This window comes from Alternaria alternata (assembly GCF_001642055.1).
Source record: "Alternaria alternata strain SRC1lrK2f unplaced genomic scaffold CC77scaffold_22, whole genome shotgun sequence".
Taxonomy (NCBI): domain Eukaryota; kingdom Fungi; phylum Ascomycota; class Dothideomycetes; order Pleosporales; family Pleosporaceae; genus Alternaria; species Alternaria alternata.
In genome coordinates, this window is record NW_017306211.1 from 277,842 (window position 1) to 298,135 (window position 20,294).

General features: G+C 50.9%; 9 protein-coding genes across 9 annotated transcripts; 4 read left to right on the forward strand and 5 right to left on the reverse strand.

The window, feature by feature from the left end:
* Positions 1 to 153: 153 nt before the first annotated feature.
* CC77DRAFT_1034300 (zf-PARP-domain-containing protein) lies at positions 154 to 1,321 on the forward strand (the record flags this gene model as incomplete). Its single annotated transcript, XM_018526861.1, has 5 exons — positions 154 to 172; positions 277 to 412; positions 465 to 621; positions 684 to 1,237; positions 1,288 to 1,321. 5 exons carry the CDS (start codon positions 154 to 156, stop codon positions 1,319 to 1,321), a joined length of 900 nt encoding a protein of 299 aa, XP_018381669.1.
* A 239-nt stretch (positions 1,322 to 1,560) lies between these two features.
* CC77DRAFT_1078378 (hypothetical protein) lies at positions 1,561 to 3,821 on the reverse strand (the record flags this gene model as incomplete). The annotated part of the gene is made up of 2 exons (XM_018529283.1): positions 1,561 to 3,672; positions 3,785 to 3,821. The coding sequence occupies 2 exons, from the start codon at positions 3,819 to 3,821 to the stop codon at positions 1,754 to 1,756; spliced, it is 1,956 nt and encodes a 651-aa protein (XP_018381670.1). The 3' UTR covers positions 1,561 to 1,753.
* A 558-nt stretch (positions 3,822 to 4,379) lies between these two features.
* On the reverse strand, positions 4,380 to 4,730 carry CC77DRAFT_1012424 (hypothetical protein; the record flags this gene model as incomplete). Its single annotated transcript, XM_018523767.1, has 2 exons — positions 4,380 to 4,534; positions 4,583 to 4,730. 2 exons carry the CDS (start codon positions 4,728 to 4,730, stop codon positions 4,380 to 4,382), a joined length of 303 nt encoding a protein of 100 aa, XP_018381671.1.
* Positions 4,731 to 7,021: 2,291 nt separating this feature from the next.
* Positions 7,022 to 8,345, reverse strand: CC77DRAFT_971464 (hypothetical protein). The gene is made up of 3 exons (XM_018535838.1): positions 8,229 to 8,345; positions 7,925 to 8,171; positions 7,022 to 7,877 (listed from the first exon to the last, which is right to left on the reverse strand). The coding sequence occupies exons 1-3, from the start codon at positions 8,263 to 8,265 to the stop codon at positions 7,070 to 7,072; spliced, it is 1,092 nt and encodes a 363-aa protein (XP_018381672.1). The 5' UTR covers positions 8,266 to 8,345; the 3' UTR covers positions 7,022 to 7,069.
* A 792-nt stretch (positions 8,346 to 9,137) lies between these two features.
* CC77DRAFT_393657 (hypothetical protein) lies at positions 9,138 to 10,992 on the forward strand. The gene is made up of 3 exons (XM_018531513.1): positions 9,138 to 9,740; positions 9,793 to 10,341; positions 10,509 to 10,992. The coding sequence occupies exons 1-3, from the start codon at positions 9,254 to 9,256 to the stop codon at positions 10,871 to 10,873; spliced, it is 1,401 nt and encodes a 466-aa protein (XP_018381673.1). The 5' UTR covers positions 9,138 to 9,253; the 3' UTR covers positions 10,874 to 10,992.
* Positions 10,993 to 11,623: 631 nt separating this feature from the next.
* CC77DRAFT_900293 (hypothetical protein) lies at positions 11,624 to 12,181 on the forward strand (the record flags this gene model as incomplete). The annotated part of the gene is made up of 1 exon (XM_018533570.1): positions 11,624 to 12,181. A coding segment is annotated over one exon (558 nt), but the record flags the coding sequence as incomplete, so codon positions are not given.
* A 588-nt stretch (positions 12,182 to 12,769) lies between these two features.
* CC77DRAFT_1024138 (hypothetical protein) lies at positions 12,770 to 14,054 on the reverse strand. Its single transcript, XM_018525813.1, has 2 exons — positions 13,916 to 14,054; positions 12,770 to 13,860 (listed from the first exon to the last, which is right to left on the reverse strand). Exons 1-2 carry the CDS (start codon positions 14,045 to 14,047, stop codon positions 13,030 to 13,032), a joined length of 963 nt encoding a protein of 320 aa, XP_018381675.1. The 5' UTR covers positions 14,048 to 14,054; the 3' UTR covers positions 12,770 to 13,029.
* Positions 14,055 to 14,275: 221 nt separating this feature from the next.
* On the forward strand, positions 14,276 to 18,133 carry CC77DRAFT_997541 (timeless-domain-containing protein). Its single transcript, XM_018536517.1, has 4 exons — positions 14,276 to 14,390; positions 14,438 to 14,669; positions 14,716 to 16,887; positions 16,935 to 18,133. The coding sequence occupies exons 1-4, from the start codon at positions 14,307 to 14,309 to the stop codon at positions 17,966 to 17,968; spliced, it is 3,522 nt and encodes a 1,173-aa protein (XP_018381676.1). The 5' UTR covers positions 14,276 to 14,306; the 3' UTR covers positions 17,969 to 18,133.
* On the reverse strand, positions 18,112 to 20,088 carry CC77DRAFT_393769 (hypothetical protein). Its single transcript, XM_018531515.1, has 2 exons — positions 18,895 to 20,088; positions 18,112 to 18,791 (listed from the first exon to the last, which is right to left on the reverse strand). The coding sequence occupies exons 1-2, from the start codon at positions 19,924 to 19,926 to the stop codon at positions 18,255 to 18,257; spliced, it is 1,569 nt and encodes a 522-aa protein (XP_018381677.1). The 5' UTR covers positions 19,927 to 20,088; the 3' UTR covers positions 18,112 to 18,254.
* Positions 20,089 to 20,294: the final 206 nt, after the last annotated feature.

The window sequence follows — 20,294 nt, forward strand, 5'->3', positions numbered from 1 at the left end:
CCAGCAATTGAAACAAGACAGGACACTTTCACCCACTGCAGACCCACTGCAGCCTAACACGTCTGCACATATAAGCAATTACTTCTGCGCGTGTCCGCAAAACACATAGCAACCCAAACCCCACCTACCTCCCGATACCTGACAACCGCGATCATGGGTGTCTATCGCGTCGGTAAGTACCTGAACGAAGTTGGATACTGGCGCGGCCAATGACCTCTAGGCCGCATGACAAAACCACGGTTTCCGTTCACCAGAACTGGGCTGATTGTGCTTCAGAGGAATCTCCTAACAACCGCGCCGGTTGTCAAGTTAAAGAATGCAAAGATTCTGGCAGCAAGATAATGAAGGGCCAGTTCCGCTATGCGACACAAGTAACTATCAAAGATCACGTCAGCTGGCAATACCGTCATTGGTACGTTTTGATGTTTGCCGTGTTCCTGTCACTTGCATACTGATCATCCCAGGGGATGCGTTACTCCTAAGCAGATTGAAAATCTGATAGAGACATGCGGAGGTGATACTGACATGGTCGATGGCTACGACGAGTTGCCCGCCGAATTTCAAGAAAAGGTCGATTTCGCGCTCAAGAACGGCCACATTCCGGACGAGGACTGCACACGCGTACGTATCCTCACATGTCACCCCAGATGATTCGCCAGCGATTCACTTACTAACCGTATCAGGATCCTGAGCTAAACCGTCCAGGCGTAAAGAAGCCTAGGGCAAAGAAGGCAAAGAAGGGCGCCGAAGATAATGACGACGAGGACGCTGCTTCCCCACCCAAGAAGAAGCGCGCAACCAAGGCCAAGAAGAACGAGGTCAAGGACGAAGTCGAAGATGAAGAGGAGGAGGAGGCCCCGGCACCAGCTCCCAAGAAGCGCGCCACCAAGGCCAAGAAGGTCAAAGCCGAGGATCAGGACGAAGAAGATGTTCCAGCTCCCGCCCCTGCCCCTAAGAAGCGCGGCCGACCTGCCAAGAAGGAAGTCGAGGAAGAAGACGGCGACGAAGAGGCCGCCCCTCCTGCAAAGAAGGCTCGAGCCAGCGGCCGTGCCAAGAAGGCTGCTCAGCACACCGACGCTAGCGACAAGGAAGCTCCCAAGCCCAAGAAGGCTCGAGGCAAGAAGGCTGCAGTCGAGAACCTTGATCCCGAGCCTGAAATCGGTCTCGATTCTGAGGCTGAAGTGCTTTCGGATCACGCAAAGGAAGCTCCCGAGCCTAAGAGAGCTCCACAGAAGAGGTATGTTTAGCTGTGGGATAATCGTCGTACTTGTGACTAATGGTATCAAGGGGCCGCAAGAAGGCCGCCGCCGCCGCCGAGTAAGCTTGCCTTGTGTATGACCAACAAGTTGTATTACCGAACCATGTAGTCGATTTACGACGAGGCGTTAAGGATTGTCATGGAGAGTATCGTATGTGTTCTTACGCAGTAGAGATACCCAGGGGAGCGTCGTGCTTATGAGAGTCGTTGTGCACGGACAAGGCAAAGTCAGTTCATATTTAGCGTTACATGTATATCAGTAGGTCTCTCTTCCTCTCCTTTAATGTTATCGCAATGTTCAATCTTTATTTGTTAATTGTCTCGTTTTTGTGTTACATTGAGAAAATTGCTCACAGCCCATTCATTATCACGCGCTTCGTATCACGTATTTGTATCGTACCACGTGGATTCCAATTACATCCACTCCGTTCCATTATCTCTCCCAGGCTTCATACATAGCAAAATAACCAGCCCAAAATCTGAAATCATATTCCCTCACACACCCTTCAGCCTCTCCACCTCCTCATTCATCAACTTCTTCCAATCCACCATCACCCTTCCACCCTCACACTCAACCGTGGGAAACAAGTCCTTGAACCCAGCACCATTCCTAGCACGCTGCGTCATATGCTCGTGTACCACGTCCTGACCATTACAAGACTCCGAGTGTAGTGGGCAGCGGGCTACGAAGGTAATTTTCTGAGCATCAGTGGTGGTGGCGCTGGTGGTGTTGTCGTTCTCAGTACCAGTGTGCTCGGTAGGCGGGACGAAGCTGAACGGAAATATTAGACGGGGCGTTGATGGTGGGTTGGCGGCGTTGTAAGCTTCATTCAGTGCCTTGGAAGCAGCGCGTGGACGGCCAGTGTGTACAGATTTCGATCCAGCGCGTGGACGACCTGTGACAAGAGGTTTCTTATCAGCGCGATCTATGTAGCTAGCGGGCGGAACATCGTCATCGAAAGCGGGAAAAGAGGAAGTATCCGGTGTGTGCCGAGGAACTGGAAAGGTGAAGGCCGGCATGGCATCGCGGTGCAGTGACGTTGCAACTACCGGGCTTCCAAATAGACCAGTGGGTGGATGGACAATGGGCGTCTGTGACTGCGATGAAGACGTCTCTGGCTCGGCGTTGACTATATCGTAATGCCTCATTGCCAACTCTCTCAAATACGCCGTACTCTCCGTAGACCGATAACCCGGTGCACGGAACGGGCTAGACTCCCTTGTCTGAGCCCTAGATGCATCATTACGAATCACATCCGGATGACCCAGACCATGGAGATACAAACCCTCATCGACGTCCTTCTCGGGTGAGTTTGAATCACCCCGTGGACCCCGGCTATTCACCCTTGACAACGGGCGCGAGCGAGACCGCAAAGAGACACGAGAAGGCGACGGCCTCCGGCTCACAGTTTCCACAAACGCAGAAATATCGTCTGGGTCCATCCAGCCCTGTGATACCCCAAGGTTGGCTACCAGTTCCCCATCTCGTCCTTCCCGGTGTCCGCTTCCTCGCAGATGGTCCTCTGTTACATCTGCAAGAGGACTCATGGACCGGCGGAAACCTTCTTCTGCGAGAAGTTGGTTCAGACGCGAAGTGCTTGCTATAGGCCGGAGTGAAACATGACCATGGCCGTCGTGGCCGTTGCGTACACTGAGACCATGGAGGTGGGTTGGTGAGACGGGGCGTGAGACGGAGGGCGTGTTGTCTACAGAGGCGTGGCGGGATCCGGGGGCGGAGTATGCGAGATACCTACCGCGGTCGTGGGGTGTGTAGGCTGTTGATGGAAAAGTTTGTGCAGGCGGAGCTTCGACGGCGCCGATTCGCGGAATGTTGACTGGAGAAGATGAGCTTTGTTGGCTGGTCACTGGTTGGTAGTGAGTCTGCGGGCGGCAAGCACTCTTTGACGATACTTGTGAGGGAACTAGCAATGTCGTAAAGGACGGGACACGTAAGGGAGCTTGACTGGGCAAGGGTTCCTGTGCGCTTGCCTTGGGAGTCGTAGCAGCGTCAAAATCCTTTGTGCTGCTTGCCACAGTCTCGGTTTCAATTCTCTTGTGTTCTCCCGTCTCTTCTGCTTCAAGTACCTTCCTCGTCTCCTGCTTCTTGAGTTCTTCCTGCGCTTGTTGGAATTCCCATTCGTGTACGCAAGACTTCTGTAAGGCGGCAATATCCTGTTCGAGTATAAGATCCGGGTCTGTATGATTGTAAATGGGTGCTTGATCTTTGATGACTCCTACTATATTGATGCCCTTTTTTGTTGAGAATGGGACAGGCTCAATGGGGTTGCTAGCTGGAAAAGCATAGATGAAGTGGCCTCGGTAGTGATACGCAACGCCAGTCTCGAGCGTGTGATGACCTTTGAGCCCGGAGATATAGACACGTTGTCCAGTGGCTTTGATACGAGCTGCGCGCTCTGCAATTTAGTCAGCATGTGAGCTTTGAGTGGTCCGCACAAATATTTGCTCTTTGATTGATCACATGGGGAAGTCGCGATAGTTACATCTCGATGTCTACGTTCTGCTTACCATTGGCGATGGTCTTCGCACAGCCTTTTCCAGCCATGTTTTATGCGCTGAATTGGAGAATTGTATGCGTCGGCGCTGAGGTCGTACGTGGTGTCGCAATAGTGTCGCGACAACCGTAGATAAGACTTGGACTCGCAGCGACGGTAGCTAGTCGTGGGAGTAAAGCAGACAGAGGTTGGAAGCCCTTTATTTTGGTCCAGTAGTTCGAGGCGATTGCATGCGCAAGAGCAAACGGAACCTGGACTAAGACCATGATAGATGACGCTGCGTGTTGCACTGTGGTGAGAGTGAAAGGGGAACAGGGGAAAAGAGTATTCTTGGAGTGAGTAAACAAGCGACAAAAATGAGCTATGGGAGAAGTATACTCTAATTTCCCAACATGATATGACAGGCAAGTACCTCTACCAAGTCAGACATACGACCTCGGTGAAATCTATGCACATGGGAGGATATGGTACTTCAAGCGTCAGGATGTTCACAAATTCAGCAAGAACAGTGACGCGCGAGGACAAGTGGAAACTCTTAAGTAAATAGGATATCAAATTCATTACTCCACGCTATTAAGATCCTCCTCTGTTACGCTGGGTATCACACTCTATCGTGTAGAAGAAGTACCATCAGAACCGTCAGCAGCAGCACCAAGACCCTCCTCATCACCAGGTTCGGCGTATGTGCCAGACTGCTTAGTAGCACCACGTGTACGCTCGTCAATGATGTTGCTCTCATCAATAGCGTCCTTCTCATCGCGCTCTGAAATATGTTAAGACTGTGGAGACTGTTTGTGTTGTAGATACATACCGAGCTGCGCATCAGAGTCACCACCGTTGGTGTACTCGGTCGCCTCTACGGGCGCCTCATCGGCCTGAACGGGGATCTCGGACTGGCCGGTACGGGACTTGTAGTCGTTGTCCATGGCGTTGCCGCTGGGGATGTCGCTGGAGCTCATTGTGGTGATGTTGGTGTGGATATTGTTCAGGGATGAATATGGAGTTGGTAGAGATGTATAAGGATGAAAGTAGTTGTGATGATTCGATGATGTGATGTGTTGATGTAGAGCAAGTTGCGTGGCATCACCTCTTTATGTAGGAATTTCTGTCATACAGAGAAGCGATACGTCATGTAGTCTTCTCAAGCCTCTGATGCAACAAGATGGTTGGAAACAACAAGGGGCATGGTTCGCAATCTAGATTCCATGCTACGATCACGATTATGACAGCATAGTCGAGAATCCGATACTGACCCCCACAATGCGCCATGCCAGCATGAGATTGATGTGTACTGTAAGTGGATAAGCATGTCGATCCGGCAAGCGGGATCCCTTACTAGAGGCGGGAGATGATGATCGCTTGTCAAAAAGGTGCGATGCAATGACAAGTCTACATGTGAGAGTCGCTGCGTCATACGATGGCGGTGATGCAAGTAGATTTGGATGATCCACGGCAGCCATCCAGTATCCCTTCTCTTAACTATTAAGCGGCTGTGCGCCAGCATCTTTGGTGTGCCATTGAGCTGGGTGAAGCCATACAGATGTGAGCGATGCAGGGACGGGGTGCGATACGATACCCTGAAACTGCGTCATCCTTTTGCAAACACACGGCATCTAAGCACCCGCCATGCAAGGGACAACAAGAAGCCCCATTAAGCCAAAGCTAGCAACGCACCTGTAGCCAAAAGAAGGTGACAGTCGACGTCAACACGAGCGTAGCGCCAGGGGAGTGTGGAGCCTTTTGTTTGGGCAGGGAGATTGGCGAGATCGATCGTGCATGAGATATCGGATTCTGTAAGATGTCGATGACGTTGGGGCTGGGGGACCTGGAAGTTTGTTTTGCGGTGGCTGGGTTGACGGGTCGACGTTAGGTTAGGAGCATTGACGCGAAACGCGAGATCGCGACGTCACGACATCACGACGTTGGCCCGGAAGCCATTCCGACTACCCAGAACGATGGACAACGCCATCTGGCAACGCGTGTACAAGTCTTCTCGATCGACGAGGGCCATAATGCCGTTGCCCACTGCACTGCTGTTTAGGGCATACGAGCATGTTGCCGACGCCCAATTGTTCAAGCTGCTTGTTGAGGAGCACAACACTGAGAACAGATGGCGCCAAGTTTTTATCCTCTGGCGTCTTTACTAACAAATCGCTTACGGTCAGAAACACCTGGATAGTCGAGTCTCTCATTTTCGAGATGCCGCTCTATGTGGGATAGCAAGTGGGACAGTGGGCGGGGCACGTCTCAAAAGGTTGAGCGACCTTCGTGGGTGCGCTTAACGAGCCTGCATCCTTGGAATATGAAGAATTCTTTTACTGATACTGGAATCGAATCACCTTCCGTCAGCGTGGCCGAGGTATGTTACCAGCATGAAGTTTCAGATCGCAATTGCTGACGATGGATAGTGGTTATGGCGTGTGACTCAAGCGAAAGCTTGTCTTCTTTGGAAGACACACTCTCAAGAGGTTTCTCATAGGGCAACCTGCGTGGGTGTAAGTTCCAAGACTACATCGCTCGTTACGAGCATGTTACTAACAAACTCATCAGTCGAATCCCACCGCTGACAGCATTCTTTTTGCTTGCTTCTGTGTCTTTTCGAACAGTAGGATACGATGCGATACGGTTTGTCTAAAACAATCTTCTCTTTTTGCTCATGAAGATTTTCGGAACGTTCCGAGCTACCTCGCATAACCTCGGAACTTTGCTTGACTCGATGTTACCCCCCTTACAAAATACTAGAATGACGAAAGATCTATCAGACGTCTGAGCTGTCCCTGAGGCACAGGCCAGCCTTGGCCAGGGAAAAGTAAAGCTGGTCGGTAAGCGCCAGGCATGAACCCCGAATATTTCACCCATTTACTTTGTTGTACCACTCGCATGGAAAGCTAGATTATTCCACAGTGCCCTCCTTCACGTCCTGTTTGTCCATAATACTGTACTCGTATCTAATAGCTGGAGAACTTATCGTGGGCTGGGAGCGGAGAGAGCATCGCGAGAGCAATACATGGTAGGTGGCAGATTTATCTGGCAAAGTATCAACAGTACGAAGGGCGTGAAGATCGTCTCAGATATGAGATAACAATGCTCGTCATCGCTGCTTGTTTCCACTAGCGCTTTTTAGCGTACGCGTGGCAGCGGCGCTGGTGCAAATCACTTATGGAAGGAGCGAAAACCCCTATTAGATAGTACCTAGAATTGCATTTCAAAGTTAACCATGAGTTTATCCCTAATACACATATAGAATGACCACGCCAAAGATGCAGAAAGACTATCAGATAACACAGCCGTGACCATTCTACGCACTGGCACCGGCCTCCGCCACAGTCCCGCTCTCGCTGGTATCCTTCTTCGCCTCCTCAGTCTTCTTCGCGGCGGCCATCTGCCATGCTGGGATAGCGGCGCGTCCCGGAGACGGCCTACCGTAAGCAGGGAGCGGCTTCTCTGTGCTAGGAGTGGGAATGGAGCTAGGCGCGGTTGTTGTAGCACCATTGGTCTGGTTCTCGGTCGAGCTCGTGCCGTTGGTCTGCTCGCTGGGCGCAGGGGTAGACGATGGCTGGGGAGTTGATGCCGAGGCAGCAGGTGTGCTGGTGCCGTAGTAGCTTGAGGTGCTCTGTGGGCGTGGCGGTGGTGCGCCGGATCCCATCCTGTTTCCGATCAATGTCTTCAGGCTCTTGAGCTCAGTGGACAGCTCCTTCAACCTGTTGTCGGTCGCCTCCTTCTGGGAGTCAAGCGCCTTCGGGATCAAGTCCCTCAGGCCTCGGACGTCGTCCTCAATGCGTCTGTTGTCGTCGCCCTGTCTTCTCGATGACTCCTTTAGACTCGACAGAACGCTCTCCACCTCGCCCAGCGCGTCGTCGAGTCTGTGTGTCCGTGCCTCTTCCGAAGCCTTGAGAGCGGATGTGTCGGTGTTGAGTTGCTCGAGGAGATCGAATGCGCGCTTGAACTGTTCGTCGACAGAAGCCTTGTCTTGCTCCAGTTGTGGTTGCGTAGGTGGTTGTATGAGGGGTAGGACGTATCGTTTCGCTGTGAAGTATAGACCGTACCCTACACCGCCCATTACCGTCGCCATGATGAAGTAGTCTCGCCAGTCGCGTTTCGGGGGTCTACGTAGTCAGCATCAACTTCGAATATCTGGGACATGCGAGCTTACTCTGGTGGAGGAGGCGGCGGTTGCCAGTACCCTTGGGGAGGATAGCTCGCATACGGGGCTGCAGGTGGTGGTCTGTACGCATTGCTGGCTACTGCGGATGTCTGGGGTGGAGGTGATGAAGGTAGGCTGGGGTCTTCGGCTGCACGCGCGAGCGAGACATCGACTTCTTCTTGCGTGAGGTTCTTGGACTGGAGGAAAGCGATGCGCTTCTCAAGGGGCGCGCTGGCAACCGACGGGTCTTGGAGGACTGACGAGGATGATTAGTATCGTCGCGTAGCGTGGAGCGCAGCACGCATCAACTTACAGGATACAGCAGACTGTATGATATCCTCGCGCACCATCTTGACTACACGTTACGCAATGCCGGTAGCACGCGCGAGCTGTCGATTGATGATGGAACTGGAGAGTCGCGAAATGACGATCCGAAAGCTGGAGGCGGGTATGCCTCGGCTCCTTTAGATCGGCGGTCGGTTCCGCCTCGTCTCACGTGGCACGGCGACCGCACTTTCTTTCCGACTTCGACACTTCAACGCGAGACGTCCAAACGTCAGATTGCGACTTTTAATTACAACATTCACTGACGCTCGAATATCTCGACACTCGGGCTCTATATGCTATTTCATTGAATCATGAGCCATCGTTCACGAAGTCAGGTACATGGTACTCCTATATAGCTTGTCTTTTGGAAGTACGACATGAGCATGTCTTTGAATTACCTATCTGCAAGTATCATGGTGTTGGTTTTCTTCTCAGTCATGTCACTTATTTCCAGTTCATCTCATTGTCTCTTTCACTTCATAATGACATTGTTCCGCTACAACATCGGGAAGAAAGAGCAGCAAGCCACGAAAGCCATAGAAACCACTACACAGCTGTCGCGTAGACGGCTTGCATGTTTCGTAAGATTTTCTTTGGTTCTTGAAGCATCGAAAACCGTTAGTGCGCATTCTTTGTAAGCGTTTTCAACTTCTTGGTCTATTGTTTGATTGTGTACATCAACCACTTGGTGTTTGGACAGCCTACATAAGGCCTCTTGGTTTGGCCTAGTTGTATATGGTACCGCCGATTCTTCGGAAGAGAACTTGCTCATCGGTATGGTCAGGAGCAGTCTGCGTACTCGATACGAATGTGTAGTCGTCCGAAAGGGAAGGTTATTGTGCGCGAATCGATTTTGCTGCGATGCATTCGCGCCTTCACTCCGTTGTGAACAATGTCCAAGACAAACGAAACTTTTCACCCTTCAATCAAAGTCACTTTCGTTAGCTGTCTATTGCATCTGTTCCAGGTCTTTGCTCGTTCACAGAATCTGCTATCAAGCTCAGTGTCAACATGGATCATACTAACATTATCGACACCGACGAAGCCGCATGCACGATAGCTGCGGCCTCTCAAGGCAAGAGCAAAGGCAAGGGTAGGAAGAAGGCGACTGAAACCCGCGCGAGCGGTCCCATAAAGCCGACGAAGACGACCATGGAACCAACGAAGGCAAGGTCAAAGACCCCGGCAAGTCCAACATCGCCTACAACTCCCACCTTGACGCAGGCTTCCGCATCCAGGTTCTATGAGGCGAATGGCTTGAAGATTCCGCTCTATAGTCAAAACGGCCTGGGTAACAAGAAGAGACCCAACGCTCGCTTGTCCAAGACTCTTCTCAAATACAACACAGACGAGCTACTCGATATCGTTGGGCAGTATGCAGGTACAGATAAGAGACAAGAGCTAAAGAATAAGGGACTAGCAAAGACGATGCTTGCAAACTGGATTGAAGAGAAGGAAACACTTGCTCTTGGACGCAATCCGAAATCGGAACTGTCTTGTAGGTTCATACCTACCCTGCTCACTGCGAGCAGATGTACTTACAATCTTAGTTGCAGATGATCAAGAAAAGGTCGAGCAATCCGATGATGTCGCTTCCTTCCTAGCATCCACTACCACAACATCTTCTAGCCCAAATACTAAGAAGCATACCGCTACAACTCCCGCCTTCAACAGCCAAGGAGATTCTCCGTCAACCTCGACCAAAGGCGATGATACATTCGTTCAGCCCCGTCAGCGGAAGAGGAGCGCACCTGGTAGGTCACGGGACGATCAACCACCCGCGAAGTTACAGAAGCGTGATATAACAACAAACCTGAGCACTGAAGATATTGAGAATTTGGGTAAGAAACGCTCGATAGACAAGCCGTTCGACGACGTTATACCAATGCCCTCGCAAACGAACGCGCAAACAGCCGCGTATAACGACAGAGATCATGATACATACCCTCAGAACCCTTTCTTCAACAGCACTGGCATGAATCCATCTGATCCCGACCGCTCTTCGATGATAGTCCGGGGCGATGATGAAGATCGTGTCTTGACTGCTACTTCTCATGAGACGTTTCGCGGGCCCGTGACATACCTCTTTGAGACAACAAGTAAGTTACAGAACTTCTTTACCAACTCCTAGTAGACTTAAGGTACTATTAGATATCTCAAACTATCTGATAGTAATCTGAGTACCTCCTGGAGTGGTCAATGCATACTCTCTTCTTGGCTATCTACTACGCTTGCTGCCAGCACTACGCCCCACTAATGCCCCCAGTACCCCACAATGCTCCCAGCCCCCCTTCAGCAATTTCTCCACCTCCCATTCCATACTTGAAGAACGGATTACATGGTCGCAACGGCGATTTCCAAGACGATCCCGACCGCCGCACAGGTGTAGGCCATCAGATCGAACCAGAAGACCAACTCAAGTGGGACGAATACAAGAACTTTCGCGGTACACTCTACCAGCAGTTTCCACAATACCCAGTCACGGTTACAGATGAGATGAAGAAGGTATGGAACCAATGGCATAGATGGTATGGTGATTTCACGAAGAAGTATCCTGGGTACGCGGTATCTCACCTTTGGCCTTGTGGGTGCGAGGTGGTCAGAGATGAGGATGAGAGTGAGGAGGACTAGGGGTGAGAGACTCGACTGTCGCGTGCGGTAACATGGTGTGGGTTGCTGGAATTATGAGTGGCTCGTCTACTGTGTGCCTTGGTATTACAGTCCTTGGAGTGGACTTAACCAAGATATTGTTGCACTCAGATGTGAGAAGAAGAACACGTTTTTGATATTAGCCAAGAGAACCACAAGCATGTAAGACCGGTTTTTCAAGATGTCGGATCATCGTTCATGTCTTTGAAGCACCTTTCACTACAGTATATCAAGCCATGAAGATCCAAGGACACTTGATCTTGAGATTATCCACCGTACGAAAGGCTTTGAGCTTTCCGTGGGACACCTAGAGTATCTTTGGGTTTGCTTATCAGTACAAGACTTTTTGATAAGGTCTAGCTGTGTGAAGGCCATTGCCGATGATGGGTTCTTACCTCATGCGCTAACCTCGTCCACGGCACTGAAGACATCTGCACTGACTTTAATCCCAAGGCCTCATTACTCTGGTACTCCAGTAATACAACACCCCGCTACGATGAATACTCCACTTACCTGGCATATATTCCCTCCCAAAACGATCTTTCTCCTAATCTCATCACATCTTCTCTCCAAACCGCGATCATCAAGTTCTCAAGCAAATACACGAAACAGATCACTCAAAACAAACTCTACGACATCAGAAAAGCTACTGCAATGTCTACTTCACTCAAACGCACTTCCGAAGAAGCGGGAGCAGAACCCATAAGCATGCGTTCGAACAAAAAGCCGTGTCTCTCGCTCAAAATACCAGGAAAAGAGATCTCCAAAGAGGAGGACAAAACACCCAAGACGCGAGCAGCTACCGCAGAGCGACGGGAACCCAAACTCAAACGGCCCTTCCCAAAGAAAAGGGAGGAGATCAAGGACCCAAACAAAATGAAGCTCACGAGACACTACACTACAAACGATCCTACGCCGCTATCAAAACTACCCGTCATAAGACCACCCATCGCAAGATCTATCCCCGTCGAAAAACTGCTAGAAAGCCTCTCAGTCCCAGATCCTACCAAAAATGCAGACGACACCAAAAGAATCCGACTAGCGACACAAACTAGGCGCGACGAGAGGCAGAATGAGATGTTAAAGCAAAACAAAAGCATCACAGAGAGCGACTACGCCATCAGACTAGCATGGTCTTGCTTCTCGTCCAACGAGAAAGATCGAGTGGGTCGGGAGCGCATGGGGATGATGATATCAGGCCTTGAGTGGGACGACCTTGCGAATGAGAAGAAAGGCGTACCGAACAACTTGCCCGAGTGGAGGAAGACGAATACAGGCCGGTTCGCCAAGGCAGATTTGCCGTGTGAATGAGAGGTTGTGTGTGGGAGATGAGTAGTCGAGACACGGAGGTGGACTCTGGATCTAATTGTTAGCGACGTTTATTGGACAGGGTGCTGAGGTTTTGGATGTTTCAACGGAGCGTGTGTGTAGCGAACGTAGAAAACGATGGGCCTATCTGAGGTACCTCGCTATGAAATTTTTCAATGTGATATGCCTAGCTAGCGATTAATTGCATCTTTTTGACAAAGACTGGTCCCTTCGCGTAATCTGCTGAGCATGCGACGTACTTTGGAACGCGGCGAAGAACTCCAAACTTTGCTGCCAATGATGTGTTACATAGCACGCTTGGGGATGCGAAATTTGGCAGGGCAGATGATAAACTAGACGTAAAATCGGATGGCCCAAATGTGGTACCGTTATACACATGCTCCACTTTTACGCGTTCGACCGAAGATACTAAAGAGAAAGAGCTCAGAATAAGGTTCGACAGAATAGTTCTGAGGAACACGTCACGCTAGATCTTACGCGTTTGAAAACACGGTCTAAATCAAGTGAGGCTATCAGGTGTGAATATTGGTGATGCAAAAGGGCATTTGGGTGTAAAGTTGTATGATGGGAGCGATGAGCCGACAAGTCTATGGATGCTAGCTTTGAGAGAGTGGGTATGGGCAAAGGAGAGTTGGGCTGGGGAGTAGTTGTGTTGTCGCAATGGGTCGATACTGGAGTTCTGGTGATGTGCTATAGGCTACGCGATCCGCGCTACGGGTTGTCAGGAAAATTACTGCGAGGACGTTCAGGGCGTGCTTTGACGAAATAAGTTGCTATTTATCAATGCTCATGTTTGGGCTGCCACTCTCCTAGTAGTCATAGAACCCTTTCCCGCTCTTCTTTCCCAACCACCCTGCATCCACCATCTTCTTCAGCAGCACCGCAGGTCTGTACTTGGAGTCACCCGTATCATGATACAAAACCTGCATGATGGCCAAACACGTGTCGATACCAATGAAATCCGCCAATTGAAGCGGGCCCATAGGTACGTTCGTGCCGTTCTTCATAATACTGTCAATATCCTCCTTAGCACCTACGCCTGTCTCTAAGCAGATGACGGCCTCATTGATGTACGGCATGAGAATGCGGTTCGCGAGGAAACCCGGGCTATCGGCGGACTTGGAAGCGATCTTGCCCATCCTCTCGCAGAAGGCAATTGCGGTATCGACGGTATCTTGTGAGGTCTGAAGGCCAGTGATGATCTCTACGCCTTTTTGAATGGGGACCGGGTTCATAAAGTGTGTGCTGATGACACGCGATGAGGCCGAGAGGTCGGTTGGGTCGGTGGTTGTACTCGCTGCGATCTTGGTAATCGAGATGGAGGAGGTGTTGGTGGCTAGGATAGCGTGTGATGGGCAGATTTGTGCGAGTTGCGAGAAGATCTTGTGTTTGAGGTCTGGGATCTCCGGTACGGCCTCGATTACGAAGTCGACGTCTGAGAGGTCGTCCATTGAAGTGCTAGACGTTAATCGCTCTCTTGCTGCGACGGCGTCATCTTTGGAGATCCTGCCCTTTCCGACGTCTTTTTCGAGAAGCTTGTCCGCGAACTTTAGGCCCTTGTCGATTGATGCTTGGGAATTGTCAATTAACCGGACTGGTACAGAGGCTTTCTGTGCTGCTACGAGAGCTATTCCAAGGCCCTGAAAAAGTCAGCTCCGAAGGCTCGCCTGTATGATCGGGTCGGCCGTTGCACACCATTTGACCTGCTCCAATGACACCCAGCTTCTTGACCTCAGCAGCAGCCCCTACAGAGGGAGTTGAGCTGAAGGCACGGCATTGCTGCCTCACTGCGCATCGGGCGACCTGTCTTGAGGCTACGGAAAACATGGTGAGTATATGCTCGGAAGGTTACAAGCAAATTGTGAGAGTTGCACACACAACATGTGATGGGGAACTTCTTTCCCCAGGCCGATGAGAGCCGCCGCGGGCTAGCCGAGGCATGACGTTGACTGGCGGCGGGAAGGAGCGAGGATCAGCCTGGGCTTGGCGGATTTGAGCGGTTTGTCCCGCATGTGGCACTTTACGCGTCGACGCGTCTTTTGGATTATCGCGACACCGGCGGGCAGTCCGAGCATCAACCACAACAATGCCTCAGACGACGCTGGACGATTGGGCGCAGGACACTGTGAACCCAGAAGTTCGCGCTCACGTCTCCAGTCTAATTTCTGCTGTATGTATCCTGCTTTGCCAATGCAATCGTCACTGACATGCGCACAGCTCGGTGGTATTGGTGATGATGGGACGTATGCACTCGGACACGACGCCCTGCTGTGTCTCAAGGACCTGCGGAAATGGCTAAAGTTTGCCGACGGGCAATACAATCGACGCGATGTTGCACGATGCATGGCCGAAGCAAACCTCGTAAAGGGCGACTTACTAGAGATGCTTGCCAAGATATCACCGACTGTAACAGAAAGCGCGTGGAAACACAAGATTGCAGTTGCGACATGTATGAAGGCAGGGCTGATGTACTTGGGCTGTACTGACCGCTACAGTGGAACTGCTTGTGCCTTTGACATGGCCCAACGAAATCGACCCAACCGAAGCGACCGTAAACCACCATCGACATGGCCCCTACATCGGGCTCGCCCAGATTGGATACAAGCGCGCTATCCTGCAATTCGACCGAGACAGAATCCTTCAGACTGCCGTCAAGACTGCGCTTCCTTCAATGGCAGTGCCCCTCCGCGAACGAACACCACGAGATGAAGGCATCATCCGGATCGCGCTATATTTCATACGCAATATTGCCATGCTTGCACCACCCAACGATGCACATATGGACACTGACGAAGCCGAAGTCTCTCGATCTGCAACGATTGATACTTTCCAAGAACAGGATCTATTTCAGGTCATTCTGAGTATCGCCTCCAGCATCGGAGAGGACTTTGTCACACAAGATGTTGTCATACTCGAGATCTTGTTCTTCCTACTAAAGGGTATCGATGCTGAGAAACTCTTCATGGAAGACAAGAAGCTCAATGCCAAAAATACAGATGAGCTCAAGGACTTGATGCAAAAAGAGAAGGCTATGCTCGCAGGCTATGCTCGGCATGCACCAACCCGGCACAACCGATTCGGAACAATGATATGGATGAAGCGGGATGACGAAAAGGTCACGACTATATCTGGGCAGGATGTGCTAGGAAAGGCGCAGGCTAGCATGGACAAGATGGATGCTACGAAGAAGTGGAACAAACCTCGACAAGGAAGGCGCAAGCAGGATGGTAGCGAAGAGAGAGAGGAGTTCGACCTGCCGGTGTCGCTGACGTCTTCTGCACGGAAACATATCAAAGCCTTTGTTGAAGAGTTTCTCGACTCGTCTTTCAACCCTCTATTCCTGCATTTACGGAAAGCTATCGAGCGCGAGACTGAACGTGTGGAAACACGGCATTCTAGACAGTACTTCTATCTTGTATCGTGGTTCCTGAGGGCAGAGTGCGCGCGGCGGCGGACTATGAAGGAGAGGGCCGCAGACCCCAAGAGCCCAGAAGTTCTGTCTGCTGAGGATGAGAGCTACGGGCTAGTAGCCGAAGTCATGAACCAGGAGACGTTTATTCTACTCAACCGCTTCATGCAAAAGAGTCAGGACGAGAAGGCATGGCGAGATCTGAACGCCGGACTGAAGTGCTTTACCCAGATCTTGCTCACCGTGCACGAAATGTCCGAGTCGGCACTTGAAGAGGACCAAGAGATTGCTGAGAACATACAGAACCGTATCTTCTACGAAGAGTCAACACATGATAGAATAGTCATGATTCTAAGGTCGTACAAGGATCAAGGATTTGGCTATCTCGATGCGGTTACTGAGCTTTCTCATGTCTTTTTGCGGATGCTTGAGCGCTATGCAAAGCAGAACGTGGACATGCAGATCCGCTCGAAGCGACGAGCTCGAAAGATTAAGAAAAAGAAAGCTGAAAAGCAGGGCGGAGACGGAGAGGAAGAGGGTAACGCTTCCGAGACTGAAGACCTTCAGCAGGCACAGAAGACGGTTTCGGAACGCAAGTTCGATTTCACGAGATTTGCTGCAAAGTTTGTCAACCAAGCCAGTGTCAACACTTTCGTGGCGTTTGCCAAGTATTTCAGCGATCTGGATACCGAACAGCTGAAGCGCGCGCATCGCTTCTTCCACCGTGTCGCTTTCAAGATGGAGCTTGGTGTTCTACTGTGCCGGGTGGACATCCTGCAGCTATTCAATAAGATGATGAAGGGTCCAGGCGGCCTGGACCCTGAGTCTCCTGCATACAGGGAGTGGGATGACTTTATCAAACACTTCTTTAGACAAGTCGTAAAGAGAGTACAGGAGAGACCAGAGCTGGTAGTAGAGATGCTGTTCAGCAAGATCCCTGCAACTATCTTCTTCCTTGAACACGGCTTTGATAAGGAGGTAAACACCAGAGCGCCACGAGCGCCAGCAGAGCTGGAAGTCAAACCTGGTATGGAGCTACCGGATCAGATTGGTGTCGCTGTTGGTGTTCTTGTAAACCAGTCAAAGTCGGACCACCTCCGCTGGGTACGAGACGTACTCACATCAGCAGCTGAAGAGCGCAAGGCATGGGAAGAGGCAGCCGAAGCACAAAAGGCTTTAGTGACGGACGCGGAAGAGCGTCCAGAGGGCGAGACAGTCGCCGAACCAGATGCCGAAACGTCGAAGCCACCGTCAATCTGTAAGTCCCACTCTGCTGCTACAAAGAAGTCTACTAATAAAATCTAGTCATCAAGCACGACACCGAAGAGCGCCGTATAGCGATGTTCAAAGACAACAAGCTACGACTACTTATGAATTTAGTCGGCTTCGAGAGATTAGGAGAACACCATGACCCAGACGCTGCATGGATTATTCCTTCATCGCTTACGTCAACACAACTACAAGAAGCCATCGATCTCATTCGTAAGTTTGAGTTCGACCCGCCGACATACGAAGATGGTAAAGCACCAGAAGATCTGCTCCGCAGCAAAGCCGCAGCAGCTCGTCGGTCTACCCGCCGGGCCGAATTCGACGATGACTCCGATGGCATAGATCGCGACCTAGAAGAAGAGGATCACGGAGAATACGCCAAAGGCGGATCGACTACGCGTGACGCAGACACTGATGTTCCTCGCAAAACACTGAAGCGACGGCGCCGACAGAAGACTCCCGTCGAGCTCGATGAAGAAGAACAAGACCGCCGAGCCGAAGCACGTCGCAAGAAGGAAATTGAGAAACAAGCTGAAGCGTTGAGTAAGATGTATGTCTATGACTCCGACGACGGCTGGGACGATGAAAAGGATGCCGCGTTCTTTGCAAGAGAGCAGGCGATTCGTGAAGAGAATCTGAAGGTGTTTAAAAAGTCTCTAGTGTTGGGGACTGTGGAGCCGGCTGTTAGTGTGGGGAAGAAGAGGAAGGCTGATGCGACGGTTAAGAAAAGTAAGAGGAGTAAGAAGAAGGCGCTGTTTGAAGATAGTGATGATGATATGGAGGATGCAGAGAGTAGTCAAGCTGCATCTGTGACTGAGGATAATGAAGACGAGAACGAAGACGGAGAGGAAACGACAGATACACCACTCTCGAGTCAGAATGCCAATGCTATGACGGCAGAGAGCGATACGGATACGCCTAGGAAACCAGCGAGTAGTTCAGCTAAGGCTATGGATACTGCAATGGCAGAGGCAGATACGGATGACGATGAGGACGATGCACCCGTGGCGCGAAGAGCAGCGCCACGAAATACAAGGGCAGGGTTTGTCATCGACAGTGACTCGGAGTAAGATACTATGTGGGGAAAAGGGGTTCACGGCATGATTTGAAATGTTAGGGTCGCATAGCGTGGTTGTTCCGTATTTGCTTTCTTTGTAGGCTTTGAATACCCATTATCTCTGTTGTTGACAATTCCATCTCGTCCGGTACTATCACGACTTCCCAGGTTCCTGCTGTAGGCAAGACGGAGATGGCTTCTATCGGCAGGAACATCCAGATCCTTGCCTTAAGTGCCAGTGTACGAAGTCGGTGTATGTCTTGTAGGCAGTTCATACAAGGACATTACATATCTGTACTTTATCCATCATCGTCATTGTCCCCAGGAAACCCCACAACAGCCCTCCTTAGCCTCACCTCGCTAACTGCCCCATCAATCTCCCACGTGGCCTTGCACTCATACCGTCCCTCGAATCTAATCCAGATGTCTCTCAGAAAGAACCTTGCCAGCACCCTGCTTTGGTATAGCACAAACTTTTCGTCTGTCGGGTTAATGGTATCGTTTTCTTCTTCATTGTCTTTCTTCATACCCTGCGTCCACTGCGGAGGTGAAGTTGGACCAGCTAAGAGTATCTTCCGAGGCGAGGACTCCAACGGCACGGTGGATTGTTGCGACTGGGATGATGACGGTGGCGGGAGGAACGACGAGGAGACGGGAAAAGAAAAGGGCGCGTTTATGGGTATGAAGGTATCCCAAGCTGGTACTCCGTTTATAATGGGACTTGAGCCCGCGACGGGCGACGCAAAGGTTTCGTACCAGAGGCCTGTGGCGCTGAATGATGCTCTGACGTACAAGGTCCATGATAACGAGAAGCCTAGGTTACGGTAGGAACCAGCCTGATTTGTCTCGTTGGTCAGCTTAGTGCTTACAGTGATGATGATGGAAGAGATGGTATTTGTAGGACTGGGAAAGGGGAGTCGTCAACAGAGAAAAACTCACAATAACACTGTTCCCCTTCCTCCTAATCACAAGAATATTCCCTGCAGTGCTTCTGTCTACTTCCCTCCGATACACAAATTCGTCAACCCGCGGATCAAGAAATGCTTCTAAACACTCTCTGTTCGTGTGACTGAGTATCGTAGCGACTGCGCTACAAAGACGCGGGTAAGCAGCTCCAACTAATGGATCCTGAGTATTGAAATACCGTTCCAGATCGATGACATATGGAGCGCGGGCAAAACTTCCAGCTTGGTCATGGCGAAAGTATCGGGATCCAGACAGAAAAGTGGAGGCCACGACAGTATCGTGGACATCTCCGGCGGGGTCTGAATAGTACGTGTTGCCCAATTCCTCTAACTTGTCTCGCAGCTCTTCTTCATCGCGCAGACGGGCTTCTGCGGCGAGTTTGACAGGGGAGAAAGGCAGGAAAGATGTGATGGTGCTGCTGAAGCGGGACAGTGTGCTAGCATTTGTTGTCTTCTGCGGACTACATCGTCGCGGGTCTCTGAAGGAGGCTTTGTAAGTGGACGAGATGTGAATCGCGTGTATATCTTCCCATTCCTCGTCGTCAGGTTCCCAGAGGGGCTTTCCTTTGAAGGGAGAGAGGTCGCGCGGACTGGTTAGCATGGTGATCTCACTTTGTCGACCAGCGATTGTGGTTTGGGGTGTGAGAGATTGTATGGTAAGATGGAGGTCAGAAGAGAAAGGCGAGTTGAGGCAAAGCGTTGAGCTGCTGGGGTCACTGTCTGAGTCTTCCTGCGCAAACGATGGTGCGATTTCGGAGCCGTGCGTTGTTTGCGCTCCTCCAAAGTTGACTTCGGATGACGGCGACGGTGACGGTGCGGATCGGGTTGGAAGTTGGTCCACCCAGCTGATTGTCCTATTCCGTCTAGCTGAAAGCTGTAACGATGGCATGATTGATGTGCTGTTGTCAGTAGGTATCAGTGCACCTTCATCAGCGATCGCGGAGGGTAATCCGGAGTGAAAGATAGGTGCCGAACCCGAAAGTACCTTTGAAAAACCTCCCACCATGAACAATGGGGAGCTTGAAGACGATAGTGACCGCCTATGCTTTGGCGTATGGGTGGTGTCATTCCCAATATCAGCTCTATCTTTGCTCTTACCCCATGGTTTCTGACTCCAAAAGGAACTGAACAAGCCTCCACCACGACTGTTGCTCTATGAACGCGATAGCGTTGTGCCCAGAGTTGACTTGGAATAGCCAGAGAGGTCTGTGCCGAAGATGGACTTTGGTGACCGTGGAGGTGTTACTGGCGGAGTTGCTATGTGTACGGTGGTACCATCAGCATTGTAGCTATGGTTGGAGACATTTTTGACATAACAATCTGTAAGTAGATGTCCGCAGGGCTAACATATATTTCATCAAGTTCGTCCAGTGG

Excerpts from the sequence above, each read along its gene's own strand:
- CC77DRAFT_971464 (XM_018535838.1), bottom strand. The coding sequence starts at position 8,265 with ATGGTGCGCGAGGATATCATACAGTCTGCTGTATCCT. Across the intron at positions 8,172-8,228 it reads CATACAGTCTGCTGTATCCT|TCCTCCAAGACCCGTCGGTT; the intron begins GTAAGTTGATGC and ends CATCCTCGTCAG. Across the intron at positions 7,878-7,924 it reads CCGCCGCCTCCTCCACCAGA|ACCCCCGAAACGCGACTGGC; the intron begins GTAAGCTCGCAT and ends CTGACTACGTAG.
- CC77DRAFT_393657 (XM_018531513.1), top strand. The coding sequence starts at position 9,254 with ATGGATCATACTAACATTATCGACACCGACGAAGCCGCATGCACGATA. Across the intron at positions 9,741-9,792 it reads TCCGAAATCGGAACTGTCTT|TTGCAGATGATCAAGAAAAG; the intron begins GTAGGTTCATAC and ends TTACAATCTTAG. Across the intron at positions 10,342-10,508 it reads ATACCTCTTTGAGACAACAA|TACCCCACAATGCTCCCAGC; the intron begins GTAAGTTACAGA and ends TAATGCCCCCAG.
- CC77DRAFT_1024138 (XM_018525813.1), bottom strand. The coding sequence starts at position 14,047 with ATGTTTTCCGTAGCCTCAAGACAGGTCGCCCGATGCGCAGTGAGGCAG. Across the intron at positions 13,861-13,915 it reads TCATTGGAGCAGGTCAAATG|GGCCTTGGAATAGCTCTCGT; the intron begins GTGTGCAACGGC and ends TGACTTTTTCAG.
- CC77DRAFT_997541 (XM_018536517.1), top strand. The coding sequence starts at position 14,307 with ATGCCTCAGACGACGCTGGACGATTGGGCGCAGGACACTGTGAACCCA. Across the intron at positions 14,391-14,437 it reads TCTCCAGTCTAATTTCTGCT|CTCGGTGGTATTGGTGATGA; the intron begins GTATGTATCCTG and ends ACATGCGCACAG. Across the intron at positions 14,670-14,715 it reads CAAGATTGCAGTTGCGACAT|TGGAACTGCTTGTGCCTTTG; the intron begins GTATGAAGGCAG and ends TGACCGCTACAG.
- CC77DRAFT_393769 (XM_018531515.1), bottom strand. The coding sequence starts at position 19,926 with ATGGTGGGAGGTTTTTCAAAGGTACTTTCGGGTTCGGCACCTATCTTT. Across the intron at positions 18,792-18,894 it reads GGAAGGGGAACAGTGTTATT|GCTGGTTCCTACCGTAACCT; the intron begins GTGAGTTTTTCT and ends GAGACAAATCAG.